Here is a 12,678-nt window from a genome sequence, read left to right as displayed (position 1 = left end):
ACACACACACACACACACACACACAAGTTATATACTTTTAAATGAATTTTAATTAAAACAACATATTAATATTAAATATAATAATGAAATATTTTATGATAATATATTGTATAATATATCTGCTTATATATATATTCGAAATATTATAAAAAGCCTGAATGGCAAGTTCAATATGGTTCTTCTGACCTAACCGTCATGTTGCTAACATGAAATGTGTTAAGGATAAAATTTATACGCATTCAAATTTTGTCTGCACACGTCTGGTTTTGCAATTTTCAAATAATCACTAATTACCATCATATAACGTTTTTGAAACAAGCATATCACCCACTGATTATTATCACCATAATATTTATCCACAAAAATCAATGCAGAAGTTAATATAAGGGCGTTCAAATTTAAATTATAATTTAATTTGCATGCCCAAATAAGAGTGATGCGGTTCGCATCGCTTAATATTCTGAAATGTGTACTTTCTTGAAAAAATTGGCAGATTTGCTAATGTAAAGTTCGGTAAAAGCGACAAATATGAGCAAAGATGTTCATCCAAATGTGGAACAACGCATAATAATTAAATTTCTTACCAAGGACGGAGTAAAATATGATCTCGGAAATATGCACAAGGATGGAAAAAGCACAGTATGGCAAGAAAACGTTGTTAGATATAAGCATTTATAAATGGAGTGAGGCTTTAAAGAAGGGCGACAACGCGTCGAGAACGAACCGCATCCCTGGCGCCGAAGAATATCGATAACAGCAAAGAATGCTGACCGAATTGATGAAGTTATTCGTGCTGATCGGCACATTATAGTACAGGATATTGCCTCAATTTTTAATATATATGCATACCTATTTTCGAGGATTTTATTCCTGTCTTGATAAGAAATTTTATATAATATTATGCGTTGTTCTACGCTAGGATGAACTTCTTTCATCATATCTATCACTTCTGCACTGACAAGCCTATCAATTTTCTAAAAAAAATACACATATATAAATTTCCAATCTATCTACTTATATATTTATCCGTAATAGGGCAATAAGTCTAACTGCACTTAAAAAAAAATTCTATATTAGGTATATATTATTATTTTAAGAGGATGTCGCATTAATTGTATTAACTGCTGGGCTTAAAGTTGGTATATGTAAAAAATTGGGAGAAATCTGGGAAATATGCTACTTCTGTCATTTTTTCTGTAATAATAACAAAATAAGATGTCCTATCAAGGACGTTGGCGCGAAACAAAATTTTCTATTCATATTCATGTATACTATGTATGAAACAAAAAAGCATTCGTTAGACTTCAATCTCGGCTGAAATCTTAAAAGTTAAATATAATAGAAAATATTGCTGTACGATATCGGTGAAAATGATTTTAATTTTTTACGAGTATTATAATTATTTTAAAAGTTTTCATTTTTTATATATAAATTACCTGCACCAGTCCGTGGAAGATATCGTCCAAGATACCTGGTTCCTGATTCAAGGATCTGGTAGTAAGCTTCTTACGTCGTCTTTTATGCATCGTCAGAAATCGGCCAGTATGTCTGGGTCTATATTGATCGATGTCCAAACTCTCCAGCAGAATTTGTTCCGCATCCGATAAACGTCTGAATGCTGCTTCCGCCGTAGATGATCCATCACGGACTTCTGGTAACGTAGTCGGTGCACCAGAATTACGAAATAAGCTGCTATCTATGAAATAGTGAGCGTTTTCAGAATGTCATAAGTGATAAATTATCTTCTTAAAAACGAAAAAAAAATCCATAACCTTATTTACTAAAAGTGTAAAATAATATTTTAAGTTAGCAATTACATATAAAATCATTTTAAGCAGAAAAATATTGTGACATTTGTTTTTTTTTCCTTGTATATAAAAAAAATATAAAAACCATTAAAAGTAAACAGTAAAAATATAAAAGTAATATTCAATATATATTCAATAATATTCAATATATATTTAAAATTGAGGTATTGAAATATAGATTATTAAGTATTAATTACTGCTCTAGAATTATTTTATTCACAATAAAATTTAATGTCTTACATACGATTATATTAACTATTAATGAGTTAAAATATATATATATTAATATAATTAAGCAAAGAAGGCCATATTCAATCAAGAGTCTTGCCTAATAATATTTTCGTGTGAATTTATTAATTTCCAGTTCAAGCAAATTACATGTCAACTGCTTGTCAATTTAAATTGTACACAATATCTCGAATAATCGATTGAGCCTAATAAGAAGTCAATTAGTCCAGTCGTTATTGAGATTTAATGATTACATTTTTGGTTAACTAGATGCTGCCGTAAAAATACATAATCTCACTTGCTCCTGATGCGTACACTTGGAAAAAATTACTCTATCTCTTGATTTCTTCTTTTGGAAAATCGAATCAATTATTACTTTTAGTATTATTATATATTATTATTTATATATTATTTTTTTAATAAAGTGTGAAAAAGAAGAGATTAGAGATATGAATGGTTAAATGATAGTTATTTGTCTTGTTAAGAGAATAGCGAATAAAAATGCCATTAGATATATATAAATGATGAGTAGATGAAATATTAGAGTGTGTTGGAATGAATACACCTCGAGTAATTGCAGAAAAGAATAAAAAAGGATAGAAAAATAAAGACAACAAAAAAAGACTGATGTAGGAAACAAGAAAAGCAAAGAATATGTAGGGAGGATCAGAAAAAAAGAAAAAGAAAAAGATAGAGAAAAAGCAGAGAAGATATAATGGAAAAAAGAAAGAGAATAAAAGAGAAAACTGAAAGAATGATAAGAAAGGAAGAAAGAACTGCAAATACTTGCGATACAACGTAATATCCTGCAGATTTATATACAGAAAGACTAGTATATAATGTTCTAGTAAGTTTTATCACAAATTTTTAGCTGCTTTGTTACAACCTAATAACATATTTTATCATTGCTCAGCTAGCAATTTAATTTACTGTAACTATTATATGATATATTTATTTGCTTTTTAACTATGCATTCCTCGTTGGTTAATTTATGCTGTAAATTTAATAATATTATTTACATTTTATTATAGTCTTCATTTATATATGACAAAAAATATCTTTAAGAATGTAACATTATCAAAAAATGCAAATTCTACGTTATTAATGACACATATCATTACTTTCTAACAATAATGGTAATTTCTAATATACTATATCTGTTGCAAAAAATTATACGATGTACGAGCCGCTGTTTGTTAGCTACGTAGCATTTGCTTGGCAAACAAACTGGCAGTTTCACTGCCTTGAACGCACCCATCATGTCATTATCTTAATAATATTTTTATAATACAAATATTCAATATAAAAATAGGAATGATTAACTATTATATTGCTCTCTTATATCTCGAAGTACATAAAATAACAAGTTAATCGTTTTTAGTATTTACATCATGTTTTTTATCCACTTCTTACTTGAAAATAAACAGAGAAAAAAATTAATTATCTTGCAATCTCAGTGCCGTAACTTTGTTGTATATAATGTAAGACAAGTTATACAGAATATGATAAGGCATAAATAAAAATTTGACAATTTCAAATTTTCATCAGGCAAATTAATGACTAATATTAATATGTGAATTATAAATATTTGCATTTTTTTATTTCACATCGGCTATTATTCTATCTGATGCTAAAGTGAAATACACACAGTCTCTTATTGATTTGTTATTAATAATTTGATTTTAATATTATCAATACTAAATAATATTTTATGAACTTGCTGAATATTAAGCTAAGGATGAGTAAAGATACTAACCTGACCTATCCTAACTATGTTATATTAAAATAACATATATTAAGATCATCATAATTTTTGCATTTCTAAGTGTAAAATGTTATCTATAAAATGTATAAAATATTATTCAAAATGTTTCTGCATAAAATGCAACTTTTAGAATGTCTTGATAAAAAGAAATTTTTATTAAATTAATCGTGTAACATTAAATGAATCTTTTTGCAACTTTACACTTTAATTATTACAAAAAACTGACTGATTAATGATGTAATTAAATTATTGGTATTATTAAAATGTTTTATTTTATTCAAACATTAATTGTATAATGTGTGTATAACTCATAAAATAATTGTTATCATATTCTGAAATTTACAAAAAAAAAAAAAAACGTAGAGTTACTCACCGGAAATACACACAAACACGGCATTCTGTTCCTCGCTGTCTACCGTTACCTCGCCAGTCCGCCTCTAAAATAATTTAAATGAATTTTATATTAGTTATTTTTATTAGAGCTGTTTTCACTTATAATTAGTATCATTGTCACAGTAAATAATTAATTAGTGTAAGAGATTTTCACATAAAATATGAATGTTTTTTGTTTATTAAAAGAAAAGTTAATATGATAAGTAGTAATAATTTGTTATTTACATGTGTAGATCAACGAAGACGTAATAATTAATACTTTAGAAAAATAAATTTGTTCATTAAAAAGTTATGCTGACCCAACTAAATAAGAAAATATCAGAACTTTAATTGTAATAGAAACGGAATTCTGGTTCAATTAATCTGTCTACGTCTAATGGGATTACAATTAAAATTCTAGTATGTTTAACAGGAAGAAATTAATCATAAGTCTAGTTATTTTTAGAAGAATTTTGATTCGTTCATTTTCTAACAAATATATTAATCAAATATTATACCAGATTTTTAACATATATGCAAGATTTTTTTTAGTGTAAAAATGCATTTTTGATATGCGCAAGAAACATCTATAATATATATTTTAATCATATCTTTATGACACACTTTCTGACATTTGCTGATTGGTGACAGTTCTTTCTTCGCTTCTTGAATATGAAATAATGTTCTAGACAGACGTATATTAACTATATATAACTTTTATATGTAACAATAATAACGTGTTGTATAACGTTTGTTAAAGTGTTAAAGAGAAATCTAGCCAAACATTTTTGGCCGAATGTCAAAAATTAGAATGATGCAGTAAAAAATAAATATAGATGCAACTGCACTGACCTAATGCAATAACACCATTTTATTTACAATTGCGTAATTACAAGTATCGTAAAATGATTATCATATCAGTCTTTTTTTTAAATAGAAAAAAAATATTTCTGTGTATCTCTTTGCCGCAGCGCGTCCACTGCATTGCCGTTTCGTCATATCTTCACCGTATATACGTATCGCACACTTCGAAATACATACCGCATAATTCGGAAAATGTGTAGTTGTTCATTGTAATTATGCAATCACAACGAAAATGTATAATATATTGAACAAATAAAAGTCTAATAGAAATCACGTAAATAGAAATTTAGAACTACCATTATCGATTATCGTAACCGTCTAAAAACAAAGTAATTAAAAATAAGAAGTTAATCGTATAATTTACTAAAAGTTCTCAAATCAAATACAAAATATTTTATTTTCAAATTTATTGCTTGCAAAGTTAAAAAGTTATCCAAAACATATAAAATTATACAAGAATAAAATATATTCAAAAAATAAGTTGTGTTGTATCAATTTTAGTATTAAAATGTTTCTGCAATTTATTTCTCTTAAGATAACTTAGCCCTAAATTTATTGCGAAAAATTCTAAAAGAAAAAATCTGTTAGTAAATAGGACTAAGATTATGAAAGGACTTTTATAACTTTTTTCAAAAAAATATTTTTAGAATGTAATTTGATATAATCAAATTTGTCTTTAAATAAGTTTTATGTTGATTACAAAAGCATTCTGAAAAAGTAGAATAGAATTAGAAAGCAATTAGAATATTAAATTATTTAAAAAAGTATGAATACACTGTTACATGCGCTTAAAACCATAAAAGATGTGTTTAAAATATTTTTACATTTATCATTTTATTGATGTATGCTTATAGAAATGTAAAAATATTTTTTTTTTAAGAATGTTTTAATCCTTTCAGATGCGTAATAGTATTCATAAAAAATACATTTATTTTAAAAAATAAGATTTTTAATTATAATTATATTATAACATATTTATAAAAGATCATCAAAATAGCACTCAAGTATATTTCCTTATTAGCATATTGATTTATATTATAATATAATATGTTAGTATATACACAGTTCACACAAAAGGCCATTTTAAAGTTACTTACGTAGTTGCAGTACACGTAACTGTACACAACATTGCTATTGCGTCAATGCGTTTATTTCGATATAATTATTTTTTCACTGCATTATTTTAGTTTTTGATATTTCGCCAAAAATGTTTGAATTTCTCGTTTGGATTTTAATTAACACATTGTTATATGTAGAAATTATTTATAATATATAATATTAAATAACTGTCTTCAGTGTGTTACTTCATATTAAGAAATAAATATTACAAAAAAATATAAGCAGTTGCCAAATGGCAAGTTACAAACTGACTACAGATAAGATGTTTGTATAACGATGTTTATACCTCATTTTTTTAAAGTGCGAAAAACAATACATTAACATAAAAGAGTGACGGACAATTGGAATCAAATTTATCATACGTATATGAATTTGATGTTAATTGCTCTTTAGTTTTCTTTAAGTTCTAAAAATATAAAAGATTATAAAATAATTTTAAAATGAAAAAGTATAAAAGATTATTCGTTTATTTTTCAAAATTATAACAAACACTTTTATTTTGTTATTCCACTCACATACTAAAAGCAATTAAAGTATAGTGTAACAATATATTTCATGAACAACTACTAAAAATTACATTTATTTCACTTTATTAAATTTTATTATATAAAATATCTCACAAAATTATAATAGAATAAATATATTATTTTATCGAAGAAATAAATTTATCATTAAAAATATTTACAAAAAAAAATAATTTAAAACTTTCGTTTAAATCATCACACATGTATAGAGCTGTTTTAAATAAAATAACTTTAATTAAAAAAAATTGTTATAACTTTGTTAATTATTTAAAAAATAATTAAAAATAAACACTTAAACCAAATACAACGTACCTGTAATATAAATACATACATATGTCAATAAACTGTTACGGAATGTATTCATTGGAAAGATTAGACAAAGAAAACAGTCGTTGCACTTCCTTCAATTGTTTCTATATTGCGTGAAACACAATAATAGAAAGCAATAGCGTAACAAGTCGGTCAATATTCGTGAATTGTATTCTTAGTTATGCCTATGTCTATGTCTATGTTTACGTACGCGAATACATACGAATTGTAGATAAGAATTATGTATGTATCAAGAATCGTGTCTCGTGCCAAGTGTATACGCGGCAGCGGCAAGACAGATCGGGTATACGCGAGCCGCTTAGTTGAGCCGAAGTACGATTATCGGATCTCAATAATTGCTGGACCAGTTAAGTTATAATAGTCTCAATCAATAGCTGGAGGCCCTATTGCATAAGAAGAGTCTTTAGTTTTGCTCTCTATGGAGCATAAACAAAGATATTATAACGTAACGATATTATAAAATCCAAATCTGTAAAAATGTACGTATAATGAAACGTCATCATATTTTCATCGTGACATTCTTATTCCTGCATATTCTGTCGTAAAAGTGCGCTAGCGAAACGCTCGAAGTTATAATATGCGTGAATGTTTGCAATGGATGAAATTAAATGTATGAGAGATTTAAGATACAAATTCATATAAATAATTTGATAGAAAATATGTATTACGTTGGCTATATTAAGAATATTCAATATACTCGCAATATACAATAGAAGAACGTTCGTAATTATTTTTTATTATGCAGGATGTTCCATTTTTTACTTTCACATCAAAATCTTTCGAAAAATATATAAGATATAAAAAAATATTTTAGACGAAAGTTATATGGTTTGACAAAGCATAAATAAAATCAAAATTTGAAAAAAAATTTTATCTTTCATATTTTTCAAGATATTTCGATGTAAAAGTTAAAATAGGACACTCTTCATATTATAGCATATTATAATAAAAAAGTTATATAAGAAAAAAAAATATCTCAAAATATTATGTATTCTTCTTGAGATATTTAGCTTTATATTCATGTTATCATCAGGGGCGTGACTAGACTAAGTATATTCGACGCGTGCATAGCACGCAATGCGGCCAAAGCTGACAATGAGATTTATTGCATTATATTTAGACGTACTACAAATCGCAACTTCGTGAATGTAGTAAAGTAGTAAAATAACGTCTATAAATACAATATAGTGACGTCTATTTTGATCTACTAAACGTCATTAATGTCGTCTTTTAACGTCATTCTGCTACTTAAGTTGGCAGTCTTTATTAGAACTATTTCCCTCTATTTTATATATTATTGAATATAATATTTTATATACTTTATTGAATATAATATTTTTTAATATCAAAACAGTAAAACAATTACATTATAGTGTATCAATTTTATTTTACTTGATTTTGTAATATTATTACTTTTATAGAGAAAGATAAATTTAAATAACAATATTGTAGCATTATCGTTAATAAATAATATCAAACAATCGTAAAATAATGATAGGTATTGAAATGATAAAATTAGTAGAATCAGTAAGATATGAATATTTGATTATAGTTAATTCTGTTTTTTTTAGTTTCGAAGACCTAGTCCTCCTTTTTTTACTTCTCGTTCATCTCAGCGAGATGATGCAGGAGAAATGCTTTTTTTGCGAATTTAACTTGACATATTTAATTTGATAAATTAAGATACTTCTTCGCACTGCATATCATGTATATCACAAACATAACAGAACATATATCTACAAAAATAATAATTTCACTGAGCTATTAAAATATTTAAACTTATAGATTAATTATAACACATTGCTAAATCTTTTGCGAATTTGCGCAACATTAAAAAAATAATACATCAAAGCGCTTTATTCGCAAGCAATTTATAACAAAACAATAGGACAAGACTACTAAAAGTGCAGCGCAGTAATCAGAGCATAAAAAATACTTTACAATAGTAAATCTAATTTTGCTTAATAATAATGTTCGAAAGTTTTAACTCACTTTGGAGTCCTTTTCAGCAAAAAATAATCCTAATAATAATATTAATAATAACAATAATAATATTTGTATATTTAATATTTTAAATATTAAAAATGATTTCTTTGTACTGATTACTTTCAATAACTTAAATGTTTAAGGTATCTATTTTGATGAGGGCTATTTTTTTTTATAATATAAGAGATATCAAAAGTGTCAAAGGTGTTAGAGGTGTCTATTTTGATATGGGCTAGACGCCAGAGACATCATTTCTAATATAGACTAGTTACATTTAGTGATATAAATGCCAGAGACATCTAATTTAATGTGAGTTTCTTTTAATAACATTTAATGCCAGAAATGTTTTATAGTTTAATTTTATTGCCATTATAGTTAGCCTCAATACATAAAAACATTCAGTTATCAATGTCTAACAACAGATTAGTATTCAGCGATCTAAAAAATTTTGAAGTTCGAATAACATATAATTAAAAAAAGAGATATATACTAATGATTTATATAAGTCGCAAGCCTTATAATCATATTAGGTGTAGTAAAAAGTCATCGCGTATTTTTAAAAGACATCTATCAATAAAAACCGCAATTACTTTCTTACCAACAATATAAATATATCTTGATAGAGTAAAGTTTCAGCTTTAAAAATCTCTTTTTTAAATTATACGATACGACAATTTTTAATGGAGTTATGAGCAATTAAAGTAATTCTTTTATTCAAAATAATTCTTTTATTTAATCCGCGATAACTCAGTAATCAAAAGTCGTAGGAATATTTAAAAAAAACGATTTTGTAGGGAAAGTATCAAGCTTTCACGATATGTAATCGAAAATTTTCTCCAAATTCGTTTTGGACACGTTACAAATCCACAAAGTGAGAAGAAAATTTTTCGTCTTTTTCAGCTCGTAGTTTTTGGTATGTAAAAATTATCAAACTTATATAAACTTAAAAAATGTGATAAGCTTTTAAAAGTAGAGATTTCAAGCCCTTTAAAACCCTTTTTTTAAATTTGAATTTCATTCATTATTGACGAAGATATTGTATATACAACTTTGAGCTAAAAAATACGCGATGACTTTTTACTACACCTAATACATGTGATATATGATTGCAGCTTTAACAGCTTTCTAAAATGATGTCATTTGATAGAACAGTTTGATAAATGGAATCATATTTAACACAAAAAAACTTATAAGAAACGATTATCTTCGTTTTTGTGCTCGACAAAAAGTTGAACGGTGTAATTGAAACTTTTATAATAATATAAATTTCATATCTTCGATTATATATATATGCTCAATAAAATCATCAAAAAACTGATGATTTGCTTGAAGTAATACCTCTTTGCCAACGTTTATCCCTAATTTAGATTTTGATTAGATTCGGTTGGATTAGATTAGATTAAGAAATCTTTTTTGGATAAAAATATAGAGTAGAAATTAAAATCTTTAGAAGAGAAGAAAAAATTAAAATCTTTTTTTCGCCTATATATTTACTTTATACATATATACAAATAATATAAAATTTATATTTGCAATAAAACTCCATTTTATATTTGAATAAGTGTTTAATAAATATTAAAAATGTTAAAGCTTTTGCAATATTATAACTTTAATAATATATTAATGGCAAAATCATTCAGGCTTTGTATATCAGCATATTTATCTTTTAATAAAATTAATTAAATTCTATATAATTTTAATTTTATTTAAATTACTAAAAATTAAATCATTTTAATTTTATCAAAAGAATAAGATATCAGAAAATAAATGTATGAAAATATGCTTCTTTACATTTATAGTAATTTTAATGTAATCGTGCAGAAGTCGATACGTTTATCGACGAAATCGATTTGTTTGCTAAATGATTAGTCGTGTGCAATGCGACGTTATTGAACTTAACATATGTCACGGTGCAATGTAGATATAGTATGTATTATCGTAAAATTAAAAGTTCTTTTATGTTAGAAAGAGACAACTTTAGCATTCTTAATTACAGAATATTAAAGGACTGTCATTTTTGTTATAATTTTTGTTTTATTAAAAATATTATCACTTGATTCTAGAATATCGAATAGTTAAATTAGAAATCAATACAATTTTGTCTAGAGTACTATTGATTCGGCGAAATAGAGATTAATAAGATACATGCTACGCAGGGTGAACGGACAGACCGTTAAAATCGACAAGCGGCCGAGCGCGAATATGACTTTATCAGATATTCTCATGCAATCTGAAGCAATTATGTTCTATTCGGACCACATTTATCTAAACTTTTTTTTTATATTTGTATTTCTATGAAATTTTTGTATGTATAAACGTGTGCATAAGTAAAATAAATATATAGATATTTAGTTTACGTCGGTTTACGATATTATTTCAAATTTCTGTTTATCCAACTGCATAACATAACATGATGCTACATAAATTTTCTATAATTTTTCATGCTTCTATTATTTTGCTTACAAGATAAGTTTATGATAGAAGCTATTTAAATTAGCATAATACAGTGATAATACAGTTTCATTAAACAACAAATAAATCTTAAGCTCTAAAATATATTTGATATCAATAATGATTGATATTAAATTATATATTTTAGAGATTAAGCAGCCATTTGATATCGATCATATGTAGCTACATTCTCGCAAAATGATAAACTTGTGAAATAGAAATTTTGTTTGTATAGTGTATATTAAAAATATTTAAAAAATTAATAAAATTATTTTTTCAAAATGATTAAAAAGAAACCCAAAACTAATAGAAACGAATAAAGATTGTGAGGATTTGAATTGGTATTTAAGAAATTAAAATAATTATAAATAACAATTTATATCATTTCAATCTTTTATTTTTAACTACGTATTTTCAATTACAAATAATAAAAATATTATAAAATTCGTATATAAATACTTGGTAAGTAAAATAAAGAGAAAAGATAAATAGAAATATATTCATAAAAATTTTACAAATATAATATGTAATATAATATATATATTAATTTAATTTCAACTGTAATGTAATATAGATATGGAAACGCAACTTATTCTAAATTTTCTAAATGTTTTCAGACAACATTTAGGTCCCCAAAATAGGCACATAAAACATCTTAAAGATATAAGACAGTTAAGACGTCTTTTCGATATCACATCATTAGACGTGTTTAAAATGCCTTATCCCCATTTTGCACATATGCTCTATCTGGGTTACAACTAGAGTTATTGATTAAGATTGATAAAGAGATTTTATCCCTCGTTCATATGAATCATTTTGTATGAAAATGAAGTGTATGCAATATTTCAATTTTCATTTTAAAAATGTTATATGTACACATAAAAATAATACTATTAATATATGTAACATCGATATTATATATTAACTATACATATACGTGCGTGTAGGCATACATGTGTGCGTATATGCGGTTAAAACATGTGTACATACGTATAATAAATAATTATATCTTATATATGCGTGTTCTAAAAAATTCAATGTGAAAAATATTGTATTTCGAATTTTATTTAAATCTACTGCAAAACAAAATTTTTTTCATCCTTCTATGTCTTCATTAGTTGCTGAATGTTTATTTGTAAACAAATTTCTATATAAATAAAACATCTTATAAAGATAAAAATGTACATCAAACATTAAAAAATACAATTCAAAAGTATTTAAGTAAACAAAA

The 12,678-nt window shown here is 25.3% G+C and overlaps 1 protein-coding gene across 5 annotated transcripts in view; it reads right to left on the bottom strand.

Annotated features, from left to right (window-relative positions):
* LOC108755693 overlaps positions 1-12,678 on the bottom strand; it is a 42,281-nt gene that overhangs the window by 11,398 nt on the left and 18,205 nt on the right. For all 5 annotated transcript variants that reach the window (XM_018498858.1, XM_018498854.1, XM_018498855.1 and 2 more), the window contains exons 3-4: positions 4,175-4,238; positions 1,437-1,696 (exon numbers count right to left, since the gene is read on the bottom strand). In XM_018498858.1, coding sequence (XP_018354360.1) covers positions 1,437-1,696; positions 4,175-4,238 — 324 coding nt within the window. The remainder of the gene's footprint in view (positions 1-1,436; positions 1,697-4,174; positions 4,239-12,678) is intronic.

The sequence above is a fragment of the Trachymyrmex septentrionalis genome, unplaced genomic scaffold (genome assembly GCF_001594115.1).
Source record: "Trachymyrmex septentrionalis isolate Tsep2-gDNA-1 unplaced genomic scaffold, Tsep1.0 scaffold9, whole genome shotgun sequence".
Classification (NCBI taxonomy): Eukaryota; Metazoa; Arthropoda; class Insecta; order Hymenoptera; family Formicidae; genus Trachymyrmex; species Trachymyrmex septentrionalis.
The sequence above is the reverse complement of the archived record's forward strand: the minus strand, read 5'-3'. Positions and strand labels throughout refer to the sequence as shown.